Genomic DNA, 23,991 nt, shown 5'->3' with positions numbered 1-23,991 from the left:
ATAAAAGACTTGCTTTTGAGCTAATGGAGGGAGAGTACAATGGAGAAAGAATGGGGAAATGAAATGGACTTGACTTGGAATTGGAAAAGAAAATTAAGGAAAGAAAAAGAGAGAAGATGAAGCAAAAAATAGATTTCTTTAAAAACTCATTGAAGTTTTGCTTTCTTTCTTTTTTTCATGCCCTTCATAAAGTATAGCAAGGAGATGCTTACAGCAATCAACCCTGATTGAGTTCCCCCAACCAATTTGATAAAAGTACACAAGTTGGGGGGGGGGGCTCAGTTCAAGTTCATCAAGGAGTGCCTGCTCAACCTCCAGTTACAAAAGGAAAGAGAAAGATGAGGCTCTCTGACTTCTACAATATACTCGGGTCTTTGGGGATTCCACAGATCAGTTTTCTTCTATGAGACAGCCCATCCTGATCTGAACTAATTTTCAATGACCAACCTGTAGACAGATACAGACATTGTTCCCAATAAATGACACTGTTTTCATGGATTTCATTCATTATCCAAGGATAATGATCTTCCCTTGATAATGAGGTTGGCAAAAGCCACCAACAGTATCTGCCAGAGAAACTGCATACAGATGAAGTGTAAAAGATTCAGTCTTCCACTCCATAACCATTGTCAACTGATTATACAAGAAGCCTGTTCAGATTCTGGCGCTAGTGACAATTGGTCGACAGCCATCATATCAGAACAAAATGATACCAGCTATTGGTCAGTTAAATGAGTAAATGCCTTTGGATTATGGCTTAGAGATATAAAAATCCTTTTTTAAAATTTAAAATTTAATTTTTAAATTTTTATTTAATTGACTAATTTAGGGCATTTTTTCAGGATTAGAAAAATCATGTTCTTTCCCTCTCCTCCTCTCAGCCCCCTCCCATATCCGATGCACAATTCCACTGAGTTTTACATGTATTTTTGGTCAAGACTTATTTCCATATTATTGATATTTGCACTAGGGTGATTATTTAGAATAACCTTTTTTTAAATGGATAAAACATGCCTCTTTTTCCTCTATCTAAATTCCCATCCCTTGACAATTATCACAGCCATTCATGATTCTTCTCAAGTTCTAAATCAGGGTTTCCTGATTTTTTAAAAGATATTTTTAGTTTGATTCTTGGTTCCAAATTCACAGCCTTTATTGAAGTCAAATTCTAAGTCTTTGAGTCAATCAAACAATGAAAAAGTATTAAGCAGGAGGCAGCTGGGTAGCTCAGTGGATTGAGAGCCAGGCCTAGAGATGGGAGGTCCTAGGTTCAAATCTGACCTCAGATACTTCCTGGCTGGATGACCCTAGACAAGTTCCTTCACTCCCATTGCCTAGCCCTTACCAACCTTCTGCCTTGGAACCAATACACAGTATTGATTCTAAGAAGGAAGGTAAGGGTTTTAAAAAAGAAAAAAGGAAAGGAAAAACTATTAAACATCTATCATGTGCAAAGAGCACTGTACTAGAAATTGGAGTTACAAGTCAAAAGAATGAAATTACCTCTAGTCATAATAAGCTTACGTTCAAATGGGGAAACAAGTACATATTACACATACACAAATAGTTAATAAATATAACTACATACAAAACAATTCAATGCAAGTTTGGAATGGTGGGTGCTAGTAGTTGTGGGGATTGGGAAAGGCTTCACATAGAAGATGCTGACTGAGCTGAGGATGAGAGGCAGGCTATGAAGTGGAGATGAGGAAACAGACCATTCTAGGCATGAGGGACAACCAGTACAAAGGCACAGAGGCAGGAGATACAGGGTCATATGTAAGGAACAGAGGGAAGGCTGGTTTGGCTGGATCACAGGGTATATGAGGAGGAAGAAACCTCTTAAGACTGTGTCCGATGCTTGAGGTAGCAGATTCCTAATTTTTTATCATGTTTTGGGAAGAGAGTCCTCATGTAGATCAGACAAGAAAATAGATGTACAAGCCTTTGAAAACTTAAATGGAAAGATAAGCTGGGAACAGATTGCTAGAGTACTTTGGCATGGGCTTTCTTTAAAGTCCTAGCCCTCATGACATGGGGCGAGGGGAATGAGGAGGGTGGTCAGTCTCTTGGACTTAGAACTAGCACTAGAAGAACTTGATCTTTTAATTCCTTCATCCTCCAGTAATTTCCCTTCTTTCTGAACATCTTCATGGCTCCTAATATTCCATTCTTTCCTGATTCTCATCATCATCAAGGTTATTCTGCTCTTCACATTTGTCCTTCTGAATTTCTCCCAGGTCCCTTTTATGTGATCCTCCCCAGGGAGAATCTGTGATTTCTATTTTGCCTGTGATCTCAAAGTACTTAGTACAAAGCTGTACATATAGTACTGAGCATCCCTTGACTGAACTTTTGCATTAACCTTCTCATCAGTCTCCCTGACTCCAGTCTCTCCCAATCTAAATTCAACCATTAGAGTGATAACCAAGTCAATAAACTTCAGTGGCTCCTTATTATCTCCAGAATCAAATTTAAAATCTTCTGTTTGGCAGTGAATGCTCTTCACAAGTTCACTCCTTCATACCTTTTCAGTCTTCTAACATTTTACCACCTTCCACACATCCTAAATTCCAGTGACACTGGCTGGTTGCTATTCCTTATATCACTTTCTGAGTCCTGATTCTATTAGGAGGGACTCTGTGAAATTGCCTTTACATTGACCATCTCCCCTACCTGGATTGTTCTCCCTTTCTTGGACTCCTCCCCAGATGGGGAGGCAGGAAGCCTTTTCCAGTCCCCATCACTACTGCTGCATTAGAGGGTTTGTTTGGGTGTTATGAAGGGAGAAAAAATGGAGTCTTCCCCTTTCAAAGTTAGGACAAGGGATAGAAGGAGTTGATGCTATATACCAGAAGGATTGTGAGAAGGATTATTATTCCCTTTTCAGTCCTCTCCAAATATGTCTCCTTACTAAACCTACCTTTTACTCCCCTCTATTAACTGGTCTTGTAGATGAACTTCTTCCCTTGGGGAAAGAGAGAGAAATCAGCTCTCTCTCCCTCTTCCACTGTGACCATTTCCTTCACTCACAATGAAGTCATTTGTGGATAGATGACAATCTTTATTCTAACAATTATTGTCAGGGGTAAAACAGGAAGATGTCTGAAGGGTTAGGGTCTAGAGGAAGGAGGGGAAAGGAGGAGCCTGTCTGTCTAAATCTTCTTCCCTCCCTCCAAAATTGAGAGACCCAGGCTTGGCAGCCTGGCCTCTGAGAGGTTCAGGTTTGGTGACCCCTAGTCTTTGTCACAGCAGAGCCAGGCTGTCAAGGAGCTGTGAGAGAGCTTGTTAGGGCTGCTTCTTCCTCTCTCAGGTTTCTGCCACACTTCTTGCTGGGATCTTGGGGGGAGGGGGGAGATGGTGGTCAGGTTCAAGGAGGGATTTAGTCTAGTGCTCAGGATCCAGTCTCAGACAAGACTTTCTCCTTTGCTGTCTCAACACACATAGAGAGACCAATGGTTTCCACTCTTAGAATCTCCTCCCTCCGGATTCTAATCCTCTTGAGCCCCTCCCGGGTTGTGGATGAGAAGCCTCTTCAGTTTTCCAGACTGTCCTTCAAGTCCTTGGATTAGACTTCTATCACTCTGCCTTCCCTAAGACCCTCCCTTCCACTTCTCATCTTTCTATGTTATATGTCCATAGTTGTTGGCTTGTCTTCTCCATTAGAAAGTAAACTCTTTGAGGACAGGGACTGTTTTTACTTTTTCTTTGTATCTTTGGTACTTACACAATGTCTGGTACCTAGATAATATGCTTGTTGACTGACTCTAAATATAGTGTGAAAATTCAACATTTTTAACTAGCTGACTTTGAGGAGGAAGGTGGAAAATAATACTGATAATTTCTTCTCAATAGGGAACCTCAAATGAGGACATTCTGGGTCAAAGAAGATCATTGGACCCCTATGCAACTTTGAGTTGCATGGAGTGAGAGAAAGATTAAATGATTTGCCTGAATATTCAATATAGGTCAGAGGGAGAGCTTGAATTCCAGGGTTCCAAATTCCCAGGCCAACACCCTAGTCACTATGCTGCTGCTGTTGCTGTTCAGTCATTCAGTTGTATCTGACTCTCTGAGATCCCATGGACCATAGCTATCCACTGGGTTTTCTTGACAAGGTTAATGAAATAGTTCTCCATTTCTTTCTCCAATGAATCCTTTAATCAGGCAGTCAGAGGTTAAGTGACTTGCCCAGGGTCACACAGCTAGGAAGTATCTGGGGCTGGCTTTAAATTAGGGTCTTCCTGATTCTAGGCCCAGCATTCTAATCACTGATCACAGCTGCCTCTCATAGTCACTATCCCAGGTTGTCTTTTAAACAACTAACTGACTAAAAGAAGTCCAAGTAGTTTTAGGTGAGCAAGGAAACAATACCACTAGGATTTTGCCTTTTTGGTCAGAGCCAGCTTTTCCATGGGGGGGAAAATGTTATTTACTACCTTTTCCAATTCATCACAATGACACCTTCTCAAACGGGAACTTTTCTCTTTCAACAGGAACCCCTTGCCTCCAAATGTGCTTAGGAAGGAATGGAATGGGGAGATATTTGACTAGGAAGGTGGTAGTTTCATCACATCAATTTGTATCACTGGCTAGTGCTGGTTTTGACACTAAGCACTTGGCTCAGAGATTATGAAATAAGCAGGCTCCTGTTGCTTGCACTTTTCAAGTCTCAGTGTTGTGGAATAGAATGGCTACCAGCTGTCACTCCCTCCCCGAGACTATGTAGTTTATGACTCAAACTTCACAGCCCCAGAAGATCAAATCCTGATCCTGTGATGGCTTCTGTAGTTGGGATTTGAATTCACAGCCAAGGGAAGGGCACTCAGATGTTATTCCTTTACTTATCAGTCACAAGGTGTTAAGAGGGATGTTTATCTGGAATGCCCAATTCACTGGATTTATCTGAAGGGGAGAGGCTCTTCCCAAGAGCAGACAACAGGTCTAGATATTTAACTCTTGGATTTTTAGATGGTGACTTTGCTGTAGGACAACTGCTGCCTGAACTTTGAGTTTATCAGCTTTAGAGTCTGTCATACAAGTGAGGGGAAAAAGAAACATCAGAATGTTTCAGGTCACAGAAAAGTTTTATCCATGCAAATGACCTAAATCCACTCTGGTACCCATGACATCACTTTATAAAACAAAAACCGTGGCAAATGCCTCTAATCCCTGCTACTTGTGACTGTGCAGGCTCAGGCTGTTGGAGCACTTGAGGTCTGATGTTCCCAGGCATGGTTGAGCTAAGTGAATCAGGAGTCTGCACTGTTGGGCATTAATGAGGTGAATTCCATGGAGTGTGTTGTGGACAGGCTACCTGATTACCTAAGGAGGAAAGAAACTGGCTCAGGTTGAAAACGGAACAGGTCAAAACTCCCCCACTTATCAGAATGGGACTGGGCAGTGAGTCACCCTTCTAGCCCAGACAAGCTTGGGAGACTCAGTCTTTAAAAAACAAAAACAAAAAAAAAATCCAAGAAATTCCCCAAGTGGGTTTGACTGTGATTTTACTTCTATCACCTAACTGAACTTTCAATTGGCACCTGGAAATCTTTTTATAACAAATATTGCTGTAATTATATCTACTGAACTTGGATTTCGAAGAATCACAGTTATAAGGAATGTCAGAGGTCTAGTCCAACCTGTGGAGAAATCCAGTTTACAATCCACTAGAAAACTGGTCATCCTGCTCTTTTCTGAAAATCTCTGATTAAGGAAAACTCACAACTTCCTAATATCTTCCTTCCATTTGTGATCAGTCTTAAATGTTTGGAAGTTTTTGTCTTACATCTGCCTAAAATCTGCTCCTCTGCAGTTATATCCATTGCCCTTATTTTGGACTTTTGGACAAAGCCACATGCTAGCTCTTCGAATCTTTGAAGACATCCATCATGTGCTTTCTAAGTCTTCTCCAGGTTGTGTCCTATTTTTTTTCAACTTCTCTTTACATGGAATGATCCCTACTTCACCCACTATTTTTTTAAACCCTTACATTTCATCTTAAGAATCAATACTGCGTATTGGTTCCAAGGCAGAAGAGTGGTAAGGGTTGGGCAATGGGGGTTAAGTGACTTGCCCAGGGTCACACAGCTAGGAAGTGTCTGAGGCCAGATTTGAATTTAGAAATTCCCATCTCTGGGCCTTGTTCTCAATCCATTGAGCCACCCAGCTGCCCCCTTCCAGTATTCTTCATGGTCTTATTTGTACCTAAGTCACTTACTGGCAAGTGTAGGAATATATAATTTCAGTATTATTGTGAACCAGGACCACCATAGAGTTTCTATATGAAAAATGGTTCTTTAGAGTATATACAAAGCATTTTCATCACAATAACTATGAGACAGGTTGTATTCAAACTATTATCCCCATTGTACACATGAGGAAACTGAGACCCATAAAGAGTACATGACTTGTCCAGATTTATACAGCTAGTAAATGGCAACGTAGGCATTCAAAAACAGGTCTTATTTCAAATTGGATAATCAAATCCATCATTCTTTCCAAAAACTCCATGCTATCTCTCTTAAGAAAAATTAAGACCTTACCCAAGTAATGGCTAAAGTATTTACTTGCTTTGAAGTAAGAAAGACCTGTGTTTAAATCCTGCCTCAAATCTATACTAGTCATGTGGCTCTGGGCAAGCCTCAAATTCTTCATCAATAAAGTAAGGAGGTGGAAACTCAATGACACCTGAAATATCTTCCACTTCTAAATCTATTATCCCATGAGCATTATTATTTTTCTCAGAAATGAGATAAATAAAAGAAAGCCAAAAGAAAATTTTAAAAGAGAGAGAAAACCATGAGCAGAGGAAAGAGAACATTTTTTTTCTCCTTGGCTGTTTGCTTATGGGCCCAGCCCGGGGCCACAACTGTGAATTGGTGAAGGCTGACCCTGTTTGCACACTTCTTCCAGTCAGCAATGTTTACTGACATTTCGTGAATCCTGTCAACCTTGTGGTCATCTGTTTTTTGGAACACACTTATTTTCTGGGTGGGAAATGTGCACAGCAGTCCTTAGCCTAGCAGAAGCATGAGGCTTCTGGTGTGTTTCATGTGGCCAAGTGCATTTTATTATTAATATTGGATTTGGATTTCTCCAGTAGCTGCTTCCAAGCTACTTTCACATACATCACCTCATCTCTCCACACGCTCCCCTGAAGGAGGACGGGTTTTATCATCTCCATTTCTGTTAATGGAGAAACTGAGGAACCAATTGAAACATGCCTCTCTTACAGTGTTGTTGCCCCTCTAGGCTTAGTCTGTTTCTGCAAACCTAGTCCCAAATGCTACTACCTACTTGTGGTGGACTTAACAAATAATGCAAAAAAGAGAATCTCTTTCAAGGGCTAAAAAGACGTGAAGGCCTTTCTCTGAAGGCAGTTTAAAGGCTGATCTTCCATCAAACATCAAAAAGTCTGAGCTCTTACAGTCGATGGTGAATCAGGACTCACTTTCCAGGCACCCTAGTGACCAGACCACACTCTTCGAGGAAGAAAATTTAAAAACATGTCCTTGAGGAACCCAAGTGGCCTAAAATGTAGCTATAGGGCATTTGTGAATGTGGATTGGGGCTTTTTACCTTTGGAAGTAGCATTTGGAGCACCCTGATCCACCACAATGACCTCTTACAAATGGCTGATAAATATAATATTTTATATCCATGCACACATTTATTAAGCACCTTCTGTGTTCCAGGCATTGTGTTAGCCATAGAAGAAGAAGTATGCAAAGATTAAATATGTGAGAGTCCCTGCCCTTCAAAGAGTTTATATTCTCTTGGTGGAGATTAAGCAGAAGAGCTATAGGGGAGGGGGAAAGAAGCAACCCATAACCAGAAAATGCAAAATAAAATAAAAATCTATATAATTTCCAAGTGAGGGGCAACTAGGTACTATAATGGTTAGAGCCCCAAGTTTTCAGACCTGAATTCAAATTTAGTCTAATTTCCTAGCTATGTGTCCCAGGGCAAGCCACTTAACCAATTTGACTCAGTTTCCTCATCTGGAAAATTAGTTCGAGAAGGAAATGGCAAACCACTCTAGTATCTTTTCCAAAAAAACTCCAAATGAGGTCATAAAGGCAGACAGGGCTGAAAAACAACTGGGCAACAGCAACAATTTCTACAGGAGGGTGCTAGGACCTGGAGAAGGCAGGACAGACTTCCTTTCCAGGTAGTCCAGCCAGGCTTTAAAGGAAGCTGGGGATTCCAGAGGACGAAAGGTGAAAATGGGACTCAGTTCATGGCTGTATAAGGGGAAGCCAGTAGGCTAGTTTGCCTGGAATGTGAAAGACACATGAAGAATCCCATGCAATTGATTCAGTTGGTGGTTTGAAGGGGTCATTGGCTGGCATATCCTTGCTCCTGCGTTAAACAAACAGACTTCTCTATGGCTGAGGGGGTCTTGCTAGTTTGGTGCCCCCCTAGAGCTCTCCCAACTCCAGCTGGCCAGGATGGGGGAAAAGTCCTGGGTTAAAGTCTGATAACATCTGTTTTTTAGTCCAGGAGAGGGAAAGGAAAGATCAGAGGATGGAGAAAGGGAAAATAACACATTTCCACAGTACTAAAGCAATTAGATGAGAATGTGCTGTAAACCAATTGCCTCTTCCGGTTCCACTTTCAGTGTGTGGGAGACAGAGGGGAGAGGGGGATGATGGGGGGTTGTGAGAAAGGGAAGAGCTGGAAGAAACAAACCTAGGGAGAGGTTATTTGAAATTCCATTCACAACCCTGGAGGCTAATGATATTATCTAAGAGATAGCCTTTCCCCTCTCATCAGGGAGGCCCACTATTTTGGCTGCTTTCATTTTTTCAAAAACATGTTGAATCAGAGGGCAGTTTTAATGCCGACGCATATGTAAAAAAAATATTTTTAATGCTCCAAAAAATTGGTTTTCTTTGTTTCCCTTGGTCTATTTGCTTTATTATTAAGCAAAATAGGCATTTTCAGTTTAATAGCTAATCTATTATCAGGGTTCTGCAATTTGTTGGTTTTTAATAAAGGTTCCATCCAAAAGGCACCACAGATAACTAGTAGCTCTTGTCCACAATACCTAACATTTTAATACTAAAAATGTCACACAGATATTTCGATTTTTCTTGTGCAGGGATTTTTTAAAAAATTATTTAGTGTTTAGACAGGTCGATTTGTTCCTTTTCCAGGGATAGGCCACAGCACTAAGAAATAACAAATCCAGCAAATTGAGAGCCTTCTGGCCAAAGTGACATTCAAACTTTTTAAAAGTTTGAAACTCATAAAATGTTATACTTCTACAAAGTTTTTTTTTCCCTCCTTGCCCTTCCTCTCTCTCATAAAAGGCTTTCATTGTTGGTGTAACATTATACACATAGGAAATGTATCCTCATGTATATTGGGTATTTTTTTCAGTTTGTTTTTTCTTCCAACATTTGATCAATGGATGGTGAACTGTTTGGGCCCACAGAGATCTCCAGACCACCAGCTCATGTATTTGAAAGGCATCTGTTTATTTTAAAAATGCAAATGTGGCCTACCTCAAAGACTGAAAGGCAAGAAATGAACAATCTAAGCAAGTCAGGGGTTTCCAATCAGGAGTTGTGTTCCCCCTTTCTATCACTGTAGGATCCCTTGCTGTCAGAACCACTTAAATGATATCCAGGATTCTGAATGAAGTGGCCCACAATTAAAATGAGCAGGATAATCCCTCAAGAATTATTCAGGCAAATCATTTTTTTTTCCACACAGTTTAAAGTAATGATAAGGTCATTTACAAAAGGAATCAGAGTCTTTGAAATGTGGACTTGTAGACAGAGGGCTGCCTGGAGGAGGGCCACAGATAACAGGGAACACAGACCTCTTCGCACCAACCTCCCAGTCCTTGGAACTGATTCTGATGAGGAGAAGGACCAATAAGGTTAATACCCCTACTTTGATCTCTGTCAAGGCACACCAGCAAGAATTAATTTACATTTCAGATGAAAAAGGTTGACAGCATGAAAAGGCATCTTGTTTCTGGTATGTGAATGTGCTGTAATAGGTCGGGAATTCTGAAAGGAAGTTCTGAGGAAGCTAAAGGGATAAGCCTTACTGCTGCTTTTATTGGGAAGGAGATGAAAGGAAAACAAATTTCAATATGCGCTGTTCTGTAGAAACATGTAAGCCAAATGCTTCCTTAACTTCAAGAACTGCTCCTTAAAAAACATAGAGCATATCTTAGTGACACCACCAAAAAAGAAATATTTGGGGGGCAGAATTTGCAAATACAATAAATGAAGCCCATCGCATCTAAATTTCAAATTCAACGGTCTGTTTTAAAAAATAATAAATTAGAAAGAGAATTCAGAAAACATCCAGATATCTTTGTGCTATAATAACATCGCTTAGCCTCTTACTGGAGGCTTTTAAAAGCAATGGACCAACTCTTTCTGGAGACCTGAGCTCCTCTGAGATGTACTGGTGCAAAATAATGATCAGGGGCTCACCATTAGAAGGTGACACTTTGTGAAACCAAAAAAACAAAAAAATATAGATTAGGCTTTTAAAAGAAATAACAAAATATTATGTGATCTAAGTGTGGGGGATAGCATGGCACAATAGCGAGAATAATGGCTCTTCGATCAGAGCCCCCAGTTTCAAAGTCTTTTTTCTGATTCTTTTGATCTGTGTGACCTTGGATAAGTCACTTAAATTCCTCCTCTGAAAAATGATGAGGTTCCATAGAATGGGCTTTGAGGTGCCTCCCAGCTTTAGGGCTCTGATTCTACAATCCTAGGAGGAGGAAGATACCAGGTGAAAATTGACTGTTCATTGGAACTTTAAACATAATTCTGCAAAATACATCTGAACCTTGCTACTGCCAATAAATAGATGCTCATCTTTAAATTGATGATAATGGTTACAAAGTATTTTTATGCTTTTCAACTAAGATGAGTGTCTTACCCTGTGGTAAATGTGGCAAGTATAATTTATCCCCATTTCACATATAAGGAGACTGAAATTCAGAGAAATTAAATTTTTTTTTTTGGACATGCTACTAATAATTCCAAGGAAGAGCCAATACCAAAATGGCACTCTGATTCTTAATTCTGGTGTTTCAGAAGGCAACTGAGGGGCAGAGAAGTGGCACAGTGGATAGAGATCCAGGACTAGAGATGGGTGGTCCCGGGGTTCAGCTCCAGCCTCAGACACTTCCTATCTGTGTGACCCTGGGCAAGTCACTTAATGTCAATTACCTAGCCCTTACTGTTCTTCTACCTTGGAACCAATGTTTAATATTGATGCTAAGACAGAAGGTAAAAGGGTTTAAAAAAAAGGCAACTAAAATCCCATTTGCCTTTGCTTTGCTTTGTTAGCATAGTCTATTGGCCAAGCAGGTAACCAACAGTTGGGGATCAAAGGTTACAGTTAGTCACTGTTCCTGAACACAAACATTCCTTAAAAGTCTTTCAGGCTAGTTCTCTCATTTAGTCCATCTCATATCTGAACAGAACCTTCCCTCTCTCCATACCACCATGACATTCTTAATAAATGGCCAATCAGACTTTGCTTTAATGTCTCCAATGATGTGGAACTCACTACCCATAGAGATGGCTCGTTCCTTTTTGGCACAATACTAGTTGTTAGGCAGGCTCTCCTTACCTAGACCTGAAATCTGCTTCTCCAGGACTTCCCACAGGATTTTTATTCTAACCTCTAGAGACAAGTGAAATGGGCCCAAATGACTTTGACATTCATTACCTGTGTGACCTTGGGCAAGTTACTTGATCTTTTTAGAACGAAGTTTATTCATCTACAAAATGAGATATTTAAGCTCCCTTCCCTTCTTGGGATGCTTGGGATTAAAGAAGCATGGATATGTGATGGCCCATCCAACAGCAGAAGACATATAACACTGTATATTCCCTTCTCTTCTCAAAGCTGTTCAGCCATTTTTTCAGCTGTATCTGACTCTTCATGGCCCCACTTGGGATTTTCTTGGCAAAGATACTGGAGTACTTTTGCCATTTCCTTCTCCAGCTCATTTTACAAATGAGAAAATCAAGGCAAATGGGGTTCAGTGACTTGCCCAGGGCCATGTAGCTAGTAAATGTCTCAGGGCACATTTGAACTCAGGTCTTTCTGACTCTAGGATCTACCCTCTCTACTGCATTACATAGCTGCCCCATTCTTAAGGTTAAATCTTCCCAGTTCCTTCCATCTTATCTTGCTAAGGCATAGTCTCAAGTTTCAAGCCTCCTCATCAACCTGGTCATACTCCTCTAGATATCAATCAGTTAATCAACCAGTATTTATTGAATGCCTACTAAGAACCTAGCACTGTGAGGGATTTGAGGGGATTAGAACAGCAAGTGGTTAATTGTAAGAATTGAGTGACTCAATTCAAGAGCTAGTTCAGTTCCCTTTCCAGTCAATTATGAACCTACTATAAATTTTGTCTTGTACGAAAAATGTTTTTCAACTGGGAGAATTGGGAGAAAACCTTACTGTTTTGTTTGAAACGAGCCCAGCAAGGACCCCCTTAACCTGCTATTTAGAGACTCTTTAACCAGGGACCTAGATTATATTGGCCAGAAACAGTCAGATAGTAAGATTGATATAAGGAGTTTTCTTATATTTATACATTTCAAGTGACCCATGTATTTTATCTGAAAGCTGGCCCCATCCTAATCAATCAGTTATAGTCTCCATATTCCGAATAGGTCACCCTTTTTCCGGAATTCAAGGAGTTACACCTGTTCACTCTTTCCCCTCACAACTAGGAAAGTCCCTAATTTCCTATTAGAAATCAGATCACCTAATATATTGTTTCCCTTTAATTAATTGTGCTTATTTGATTAATTGTTTCTGATGTATAAAAGTCTGTCTCCCAACATATTTGAGGTCTAGCCCTAAGCTGAAGAAGGGACCTGGTCCTGATTTGTTGGGCAATTATCATGCATTGCTTAATAAATCGATATGCTCAGAAGATGGAACGTTGGTTTCCTCAGTCACTTCATCTTTTGCTTATTACACACTGTGCTAGGGGATCAAAGAGAAAAGCAAAAAGTCCCTACTTTCCAGGATATCCTATTGGGGAAAACATATGCTCTAACTTTACAAGGTCTTTCTTAAAACATGATTTCCACAAATGAACACAATACTACATATATGGTTTAATGAGGGCAAAATACAGAAGGGCTATCACCTTCCTTCAGGATATTATACTTTTGCTAATATAATCTAGGCCCTCATTAGATTTTTTTGGCTACCATTTCCCAATATTGACACATAGTAAGGTAAAATCCTTTTCCCCACAAATTGCTACCTAGCCAAAATATCTTGTGTTTGTACAGTTGATTTTTTGAATTAAAAAATATTTTGCATTTATTTCCACTAAATTTCCTTTTTTTGTATTCAACCCATCATCTTAGCTTGTCCAGATGGTTGTCCCTGAGTTCCACTGATGATGACAGGAGGGCTCTGCCCAAGTAACAAGTTTCTTCCTCCCACACCCATGGTTAACACCACAGGACATAGAACAAAAATTCACTCAGGTTTGCTATTAAGGATGCTCCTTGATAGAAGAGGATTGGAGCAATAAAGTCATTTAGGCTTTCTAATTTTAATTTTTGTTTTAAAACATGTATTCCTATGACATCTACTACACAGAGCTATGTGATTATCACAGTAAATTATTTGCTATGCACCTTTGGAGAATGACAACACAACTAGATTAACCTGCAAAGTGGAAACATACAATCAAGTTTTCAGAATTTAGTCGAATTTAGCTTACAATTTCTATATACTGACAAGCGAGCTTTGTAGCAGATTTGCAACATCTGAGCTTTAAGTTTATATTGTAAAACACATGTTGGGCTCCTGGCCAACCAGAAATCAGTACAGTATCTCTTTCGAACAAGGCGACAGCCTGTGTATGTGTGTTGGGAGATTGGGGTTGTATAAACTCCAACCTCTCTTTCTTATTCTGCAAGTAGAATTACATTCCTCCTCCTAACCCTTTGAAGTTGGAAGGCCCACAGTTCTTTGGGGGTGGGGGGTAGAGTGGAGAAGAAGGAATCTGGGAAGGATGGTCTGTTTAAAAGATACAAATTTGCATTTAAATTATGCCCCAGCCTCCAAATATTTTGGTTGTGAATGAAGATGTCAAGACTCCAAATAGAATCTAGAGAGGTTTCAATGAAGCAATGGTACTATGGTAGGAGACCTCCTGGGCCGGGCCAAGAGATGGAGCTTCCCTGAAATCTACAACTTTACCCTGCCTGGATTCTACCATGAGATATGCTGCTTTACCAAGTCTGGTAGTAGCTGAAATAATATTCCTTACTGTTGCTGCTGCTGAGTTCACTGGACCAGTCACTTATGTTCTGTTCAGTCTCCAATTTCCTGCTCTCCAGGAGACTTCAGTAGCACTCTGGGGCCTATTTCTTCAAGACCCTCAATTAGGCATATTCAGATTTAGAAAGAGTGAAGTGCTTAGAGACTTAGTCCAGGGAAAGAGACCAATCTGGCAGGAGCAACCTTAACAGCAGCAGTAGGCACTGATGTTTTGTAGAAGATCAAAATGACAAGGGAGCCAGGGAAGGGGATAGATGAGCCCAGCAGCCAGGACTGGCTCTTCCCAGGCAGCTCCAGCCAAGCTGTGCCACCAAAGGCATGTCATACTTAACCCTCTGAGAGCTCAGAGGAGTTAGTACGCAGTAGAGAAAGGAGCCAGAGAGTTTCAGCCTTGAGAGCTGGGCATTCAGGGCTTTGTCTTAAGAAAAATCTCCACATTTTTTCTTTGTGATAGAGGGAAGGAGTTGCCAGAGGAAAGTTTCCTCATCTATGACATGAGGAGGATGCAGTAGATGATCTCAAGGAACCCTTTACAACTTTAAATCCAGTGAGCCTCTGACCAAAGCATCAATACTGAGTTCTTCCTCAAATTTTAAGATAGGGATTAGAATTGTGCAAATGATGTTTTAATTACCTGCTTGAATATGAGCAGCAGCCTCACTTCTTCTGTTGCTTATTTTCTTAAACTTCCTGCGAGCATCATATCCTCTCCAGGCTAAAAATACAAAACCATGTGCTGGGAATGACATTAATTTAAGAAAGCTCTACTGTTGAGATTGGCTGGTTTCATTCTTTTTTTTAAATCTTTTACCCTATGTCACTTTCCTTTCCTCTTGTACTTTTCCTCTCCCCTTCCCCCTTTTGTTTTTTATTGACGTTCTTCCCTTTTACACTGTCATCAGTTCTATTGACTCCCTAGTCCCTAGAATCTTAGCATGTGATAAAAAACAAAATATGGAATGTTTTCCAATGTTAGATGTCATTTTTTCAGGCAAGAGCCATGATAACCTTCTCTGGAACTTTATGTTTTCAAGATATGTGCTGCAAAATTGAGCACTCCACACTGTATTTTTATCCATATTGAATAAACATTGGGTCATGAGCAATTGTAGAGTCTTGGGTATGACTCTAAGTCATTTCTAGGATGGGATTCCTTCCTGAAGTTTCCCCTTCTATGAAAATGGGTTGAGGAAGTAAATGACTGCAGTGACTAAGAGAGTTTTAAGCATTTATCTAATCACTTGGGGGATGAGATTAGGAGTACCAAGATCTCTTATACAATCTCTCAAGAAAGGGTCTTTTAGGGTTTGGAGTTGGTGAAGGTTTGTCTTTGGGGTACTGGAGCAATACTCTTTTGTTCTTTTGGATTTGAAAAAAGGACAAAAAGGAAAGCTAAGGGAAAGAGAAATATAGGAAAGGAAAAAGGAGAGAGGGGAAGGAAGTTGAGGAAAATGAGGAAGGAGAAAGGAAAGAGAAGATAGAAGGAAGAATTTGAGAGGGATAATTTGCATTTTTCAGCCATTAGGGGGTAGAATTAAAACTCCCTAAAAAGAAGGGTTTGGGGGAAAAGCTCTCTCCCAGTTTAAGCACTTCTCTTTATAACTACTACAATTAATAGTTTTAGGTAACTGGAATCCTGGGTGGAGTAAGGTGCTCCGGTCAGAATAACAATAGAAATATATGTTCAATGCTCACCATTTTTTCTTTCGGAGTGAGAGCAACTACTTATAATAATAATTATTATTATAACAACAACAAAATCCATTCATTCCAATGCTGTCTGTAACATTAATGAAAGATTCAATAAGCATGTTTAACTACCATTTGCCAGGCACTGTGCTAAATGCTTGAGGATATTACCATTTAAGAAAATACACACACCAGTCATGATGCTCTCTTTAGCCCCTGGCTCCTCTGACCACCACCCTATCTACCTTAGAGATCCTCATCTCCTTTATAGCAGGATATTCTCACCCACCCCTTCCCCATTTAAGTTTTCTTTTATGGTTGATCTAACTTGAGGGTAGGGAATGATCTTTCTTTTTGCTTCTTTTAGTATTCCCAGCATTCAGTCCACAGTGAACACTTAAATATAATCTCAGTCTTTTCTCTCTCCCTCTTTCCTCTCTTCCCCTTTGCCCCCCCCCCCCTTCTTTCATTCCACATTTAAAAGGAGAAACATTGGAATGGACATAGAGATCTGCATGACTAAATACATTTCTTCCACAGCATACCCTGTCTGTAAGGGTAAAGCGATGAAGCCCAGACATTGCCCGGATTCTACAGTAGATAATTTGGTGATGGATCTGGCATGTGTCTCTTTTAGAGAAGGAAAAAAATAAACACACACACACCCAGAGTGGCTCATCTGGTTGCACAACCAACTGTTGGGTGAAACTTTAGATGATTAGCAGACAACTTCACAACTTAAAACGACAGCATAGTATATGAGAGAGGTAATGAAGACATTTACCTGTCTGAATGATAAGGGCACATTTTTCTCTTTTCTCTTTAACTTTCCTATATCTCCTCGCTCCAAGCCATCCTTTGGCGTAAGCCTGCATGACCACCACCCTGCCTATTACTTCTCGAAGCAGCAAATTTAACTGCTCTACATGGTAATACTTGAGAAAAACCTGAAAAACAATAAGTTTAATATTAGTCAAGTCAACAAGCATTTATTAAGGAGCTATGTGAAATGTTTTAATTTATGTGCCAGGGACTGACTGCACCTTAGTGCACTGAATTAAACACAAAAGGAAGAGGGAAAAAATGATACACTGCCACACAATACTCTAAATAGAAATATGAATAGCTTCGTCACCAGGGAGACTTTGTTGCACTGTACTAAGTACCATCTGATATCAAACAAGTAGTCATCGATGGGGAAACAACCAGAAGCAACCTGTTGCTAGTTTAACCTATGAAATGTAGGTGTTGCCACACTGCACGATAGTAAGTTATTTCCTTCTTTTGTTATTATCTTTATGACAGTGACTTATTTAGTATATTCTAATACATTTCATTTGTAAAGGCCAGTTTATCCTTGGATATGTGTAATAACAGGAAACAAGTATAACATAGGCAAAAGAAATCAAAAGATAACCCCTGAGCCTCTGTTCAGGCAGTAACTTTGATTTCCTCTCCTGATACAGCTTTTACCTGAGCTACTACTAGCTTTGAGGTTTTATCTCATCTCTCTGACCCTGTACACCCTCTGCTGGAAGTGCTAACCAACAGAAGCAGCCTAAAGGCCAGCAGAAAAAAGGAGGGAGACGGAAGGGATCTGTAGAGTTCACAAAAGAGATTTTCAGAATCCTGAATAACAAGAGTGTGTCCATGCATGTGTTCAAGAAGGATTCCTGGGCCAGATAATAGTTAGCAATTTAAAGCTGGTATTCCACAGGAAAGAGATAATAACACAAAATGGAATAATTACCCCAGAGTGAAATACATTGCGGCGCTTAGTTGATGCATGTATAATAGACATACATAATGTAGACACTGTGCAACATATTCCTGCCTTCCAAATTCAGATTTTTAAAATAGTCTGACCAATGTAATCGATATTAATGGTGTTTCCAGTGCAGGCAGGGCATTGGAGGAAGCATGAAAAAAAAAAAACTAGAAAGGACGTTTTAAAAATATCCAACTGTTTCATAACTCCATATTCAACTTAATTTAATTCATTTACTTAGTAGAATTTAATATTAAAATGTTAATAAATATTAAGTACAAATTATATTCAAGGCAAGGAAGGAAGGAAGGAAGGAAGGAAGGAAGGAAGGAAGGAAGGAAGGAAGGAAGGAAGGAAGGAAGGAAGGAAGGATTCTTGCTATTGATGTGTAATTGGAAGTAAGCTTCATCTCTCACCTTCGAGGTCCTGCCCTACCTGAACAAAGCCACTAAAGGTCATCTCTAAATTAAAATGTTGCTTACTAACTTGGGGAAAGGCTCACAGTCATGTGTGCTTAACAGAACCTTCAGAAAATGGAAGCAAATATGTGATAGTGATAGTGCTTGATATTCTGAAAAATAAAGAAAAAATTACCTTTGTTTTTCCTAGTTCCCAGTGGTTTAATTTGGACTTTTCCAAGATAGAAATGCAACTTTCTTTGTTAGCAGGTGGTGACTGATGTGCTCTGAATGCCAAATAATAGTACCTAAAAGGCAGAGAAAACAACTAAGTTTATACTTTAGCATCTTTGAATTCTGAAAAATGGGATTGTAATGGACTCAATCACACTGTATGGTATGTTTATTATTAGCAAAACTCTTCTGAATGCCAACAATAATGTGTCATATATTACTTCAAAGATGATAATGTTGCAGTGGGTAATGTGAAATGGGTGGTTCATATTTCCCATGTTCTTGAGATTCGGCTATGTTTCCTTTAGCTTTTAGTTGTTTGAGGGGCTCTATAACATATCAGAGCATTTGCTTCAGAGTCAGAATGAACTGGGATCAAGTCCAGCATCAGACACAATTCTAGTCATCAGACAATAATTCCTGGTGCTCCTGAGCAAGTCACTTAATTTCTTACTGCCCCCAGGCAACTCTCCATGACTATAAATTGCAGAACAGTTGCTAGTTTGAATTAGTACAGAGATTTCTCCTCAGGAGTTCCCAATTCTCATGAAATCACAGGTCTGGATCCTTTTCCCTCAAATAATCTAATTTTGCTATTCTGGTAGCTACAATTTTATTGATTTAGATTTCATATTTAATATGCAATTTAAAAATACTGGATGACAGCTTCTTTAGAATGCAAAACTAAATCATTTGTGCCTCATAGAATTCCAAGCTGGATGCTAAGCAACTTATATATTCAAAGTAATCACTGAAAATGGGGGCCTGGAGTCAAGAGGACCTGGTTTCAGATCTGACCTTAGATACTTCCCAGTTGTGTTATCCTGGGCATGTCACTTAACCCAAATTGTCTAGATCTTGCTACACTTCTGTCTTAGAATTAATACTGAGGCAGAAAATGAGGGTTAGGTTTTTGTTTTGTTTTGGAAGAAGTAGGAGGAGGAGGAGGAGGAGGAGGAGGAGGAGGAGGAGAAGGAGGAGGAGGAGGAGGAGGAAACAGTAGGGACGGTCCCACTACTAGGTAGGCTGAGATTGTCGGATTGTTGCTCTCTGGAGTGTTGAGGTGAGTGAGCTATGGCAATTAGATATTTGCTCTGAGTTGAGAATTAATATAATAAGTCTCCATGGAAGGAAGGAAGAAGGAAGAAAGGGATGGAGGGAGGAAAGGAAGGAAATGGTACTGGGTGAGGAACTGGACCTGTGATTTCATTAATGTTGGAAATCCTATAAGAAAATCCCTCCTACATCTGTCTGTGGAGATAGGGCTTGGCTTTGTGCATATTTTCAATGATCTTTGGAAACAATCTACAGGGAATTCAGAATTATGCAGTATCATAATACAACCAACAACATCTGCAAAATGGTACCTATTATTTAAGGAGTATTAATTACTTTTGTATAAATACATTTATTTTCATGATACCAACATTTCAGTTTTCTTGTTTTCCAGACTTGTTTTCAGTAATTTCTGAACTTGTGGGTCAGTTTTTATTTTTAATTCAAAGGCTAATACAAGAAACTTTTCCTTTTGCCTTTAAAAATAAAACAAAACTTCTTGAACATATTATCATAAGAAACCTAGCCACAGTTTTTTCTTTAAAAGAAGAAATTCAAGGACATTTTTCTCTTTTCTTCTTTGCTGCCACATATAATAAGTTTAACCCCTTGGAAACTTAAAAATGAGCTGAATTTCCTTGCCAAGAGGATTTTTCTGCCATTATACTGCTTCAATTTAAAGGGAAAAAATGTAAAAAACTAGTCCCTTATCCTTCCCACTCTCATATCATTGTCCTGAGAGATAATTGGTTCCTTCTTAAGACTTTTAACCTTTTAGCTCAGTCCTAGGAAATTTTTTTGAAGTTTATGTTTATTGTTAGGCTCCTTGGAAACATTTGTATTCAGAGATCCTGGGAACTCTTCCAGCCTCTAAGATATCCCCACTTCCACCTTTGTGAGGAAATGGCAAGGCGCATTCTGGTGCAGAGACTCTAGTGGGTAGGCTTGGGCAAAGCCACAGGGCATCTGGGCCAATGCCCAGTGGCCTACTGAGACAGATGGCTTCTGGAGCTTAGGGGGGTGGAGGAGGAGCAGTGGAAGCCAGCTGTCGGCCTCTGCCCCTCCTCAACAGGAATGACATCAGCACAGATTCCCTTGCCCTGCCTCATCTCTGGCTCCCCATTGCTATATCTCAGCATGGTCTCCTTGCCACAGCCTGGTCTGATCTCACTTTGGGGATGGGGAAAGGTAAGTATCTCCAGAGAGAAGGGTGTATGACAGTGTGTGAGGAGGAAGATGGAGTATGTGGCAGAAAACCCAAATGCAGAATGCCTGGGACATGCAAAGTCAATAGTTAGATTGAGGCTAGAACTCAGAATTTGGCCATCCATCTCCATCTTTGTGCTTTTGCACTGGCCATCCTAGATTCACAGAATGTAGTCCCTCCTTTTTTGTCATTGTGGTTATTTTAAAAATTCATTTCAGTCTTATCCAACTCTTTGTGAAACCATTTGGGGTTTCTTAGCAAAGACACTGGAGTGGTTTGCCATTTCCTTCTCCAGCTTATTTAATAGATAAGAAAACTGAGGCAGAGTTAAATGACTTGTCCAGGGTCACACAACTAGTACGTGTGTGTCTGAGGTCAGATTTGAACTCAGGAAGATGAGTCTTCCTGACTTGATAGCCATAGCACCATCTAGATGTCTCACTCCCTCCTTCCCTCCTTCCCTTTAAGTCACAGCCTCAAGTACCATCTTCTGAATGAAGTTATTACCAATTCCTACAACTCCTAGTGTCCTCCTGAGCAAATTACAATGCACTTAACTACTTTGTATATATTTATACATATTAACTTAATATTTACAATGCATATATTTTTATAAGTACCTGTCTCTTCTTCTGTTGGAATATAAACTCCTTGTGAATAGAGATTCTTCCATTCTTTGTTCCTGTATTCCCAGACCTTAGCACAGTGCCTGGCATATAGTAAGTGTTTAATAAATGCTTATTGATGGACTATCGGGGGACCCAGTTTACTGCTGTTTGCTGCTAGACCATGGCATTACATGAGCTTACACATCAATCCTTCAAGCCTTGCATACAAAAGAATCTCAATGATTGTTGCTGCTGCTACAATATTTCCTGAGCACCTGCTTTGTATGCTTGGGGGAACATATCACGTGCAAAAACCAAAGTGCCTGGTGTCAGATCTGAAAAGGAGTGTTTTTGTTTTTAGAGCAGAGCCAGTACCCTCATCTATAAAGTTAGGTTTGACTAGATGGCCTCTGAAGTCCCCTTCTGATTCCAAGGGACGAGGTCCGGACTAGCCTGTGATAGAGGTTAACAGTTCCTAATTTCCAAGTGAGGAGAATGCAAACATAGGCTAATGTGCATTGGAAAATTAATTATGGACTTTACCCCTTGAACGGACATTTCTTATTGACAGATGATAATTGGGTTCATGTTTGGGGGCCTTGAGATGCAGAAGAATCATGTTACAATATTTGAAGTGAGATCTTCAAGTTGCTCAGGAAGTAAAGTTTCTAAGCAAATGAATAATCACGGAAGTGTTCTTCATTAGATAATGCAACAAAGGTGGCCTATGATGTCCTATGGGCTCCAGGGACCCAAGCCAAGTACTTAGAATACCATCTAGTTTCAGAGCCCAGTTTGAATGTTTTACTTCAGCCTCCGAGTCAGGAGATAGCCAAAAGAATGAACACATGTCATTTCCTTTCTGAAACTGTACTTAGAGAAGAGGAGCTAGAGTGGGCAATCAATAAATCAATAAAATATCTATGAGGAAAAATTAGTCATGGCAACCTGGACAAGTTAGGGAAGGGTAAAGACTCATTTCCATATTACATTCCTCTTTTACATAGGGTTTATCCTCCAAATTAATTTGGAATTTGAAGGAACAGCTGCAAGGGTCTGGGATAATCTATTTCCCCAGGTGCTGCCTTGTCTAAAGTTGCAAATCATTGCCCTTATAATGAAACCAATGTATCTCGTTCCAAAAATCCCATTTGAATTCTATTTAAAATAACTGTTCAAAATGTTCGATTATAAGCCTCAGAAATGAGTACCTAAATCTTTGAAGGACAACATTTTGAGATAGAGCATTGACAGGAAAAGGAATGGGAAGAAAAGCACCCTATTAGATTTCAAACAAACTATGCCAAAACCTGGCTAAAATAGTAAAACAGTTGAAGAATAGAAGGGGAAAAAGGAAAGTGGAAAATTACCCTTGTAATTGGGAGAAAAGTAGTCACAGCTTTTAAAATAATCTCAGACAATCCATATAGATTTTTCCTTCTCTTCTGTCACACAAAGGAAAGGGAAATTGGAGCTCCAAGTTCAAAGAGGTCGTAAAGGCCTTTCCTGGACATTGGCATGGAAACTTAGGCAAGAGAAAGCATCACATGTGGTTGAAGAAACAATCTTCCCTGAGAGGGAAGCATGTTAGGGCACTTTGACATCGAGTCAGCACAAAGGTTGTGAATGAGCCACCAGGAAGATTCAAGGCATGCCTAATGGCAAAGAAAGAACTGAGTATTCATGAGAAAAATAGCAAATGGCATGATGGGCACCAATTTATTTGAAAATTTGATCTAAAATATTTTTTAAAAGCATGTTAAACTATGGGAAAGGGCAGAACTATCCATCTCAATTGTTCAGTTAGATGATTTTGTTTAATTGCATTTTTTACCTCAAAAGAAAGGCACAGGGATGGTGACTGAATACTGGGAAGTGGCTATATCCAGACAAAATGTACCAAGAAAAGAGCAGTAAGAAGGGTGGTTGGTTGAAGTTCAAATAAAATCAATTTGACATGTTTATGTATCACTAGTTGAGAATACAAAAATGAACAAAAATCAGTCTTTGTCTTCAAGTGACTTACAAACTAATGAAAGGGGAAAGGTATAATCACACTAATTTACACAAGGCCACAGATTTAGAGCTGAAGAGATCTCAGAGGTCATTGACTCCATTTTACAAATGAAGAAACTAAGGTTCCCTAATGCAAAGATGAACCCAGGAATGCCTAACTCCAGAGTCAGTGTTCTTTTGTTGAAGCACCCTGTCCTATAGAGTGCTTTGAGAGCCACAAGATGATTTGTTTACATAAGTCTTCAAAGTAATTAGTGCAAGTATTAAATGGAGACTTGGCAGGTATAAGCAAGTTGTTCAGGTCACACAGAACAAAGATTCCAACTAAGTTCTTGTGCTCCCCAGACCACCATTCTTTCCCTTAGAATGCGCTAAAGAAAAGTAAGCATGATACAATTTATTTTATTTTTTTATAAAAACCCTTACCTTTCTGTCTTCGAGTCAATACTGTGTATTGGCTCCAAGGCAGAAGAGTGGTAAGGGCTAGGCAATGGGGGTCAATTGACTTGCCCAGGGTCACACAGCTAGGAAGTGTCTGAGGCCAAATTTGAACCTAGGACCTCCTGTCTCTAGGCCTGGCTCTCAATCCACTGAACTACCCAGCTGCCCTCCATGACACAATTTAGAATGTGATCAAGGCAAAGGGATGCAGCTGCTAAACAAATTAAGAAATAGGGGGAGAGAGGTCATTTTTACTGGGGG

The 23,991-nt window shown here is 39.8% G+C and overlaps 1 protein-coding gene across 1 annotated transcript in view; it reads right to left on the bottom strand.

The window, feature by feature from the left end:
* Positions 1-23,991, bottom strand: part of MYO3B (myosin IIIB) — a 700,839-nt gene that overhangs the window by 237,380 nt on the left and 439,468 nt on the right. Inside the window, exons 26-28 of the mRNA XM_056793985.1 lie at positions 18,365-18,476; positions 16,787-16,949; positions 14,948-15,028 (exon numbers count right to left, since the gene is read on the bottom strand). Of these exons, the coding sequence (XP_056649963.1) occupies positions 14,948-15,028; positions 16,787-16,949; positions 18,365-18,476 (356 nt within the window). The remainder of the gene's footprint in view (positions 1-14,947; positions 15,029-16,786; positions 16,950-18,364; positions 18,477-23,991) is intronic.

The sequence above is a fragment of the Monodelphis domestica genome, chromosome 4, assembly GCF_027887165.1.
Source record: "Monodelphis domestica isolate mMonDom1 chromosome 4, mMonDom1.pri, whole genome shotgun sequence".
NCBI lineage: Eukaryota > Metazoa > Chordata > Mammalia > Didelphimorphia > Didelphidae > Monodelphis > Monodelphis domestica.
This window is presented reverse-complemented; position numbering and strand designations above follow the sequence as displayed.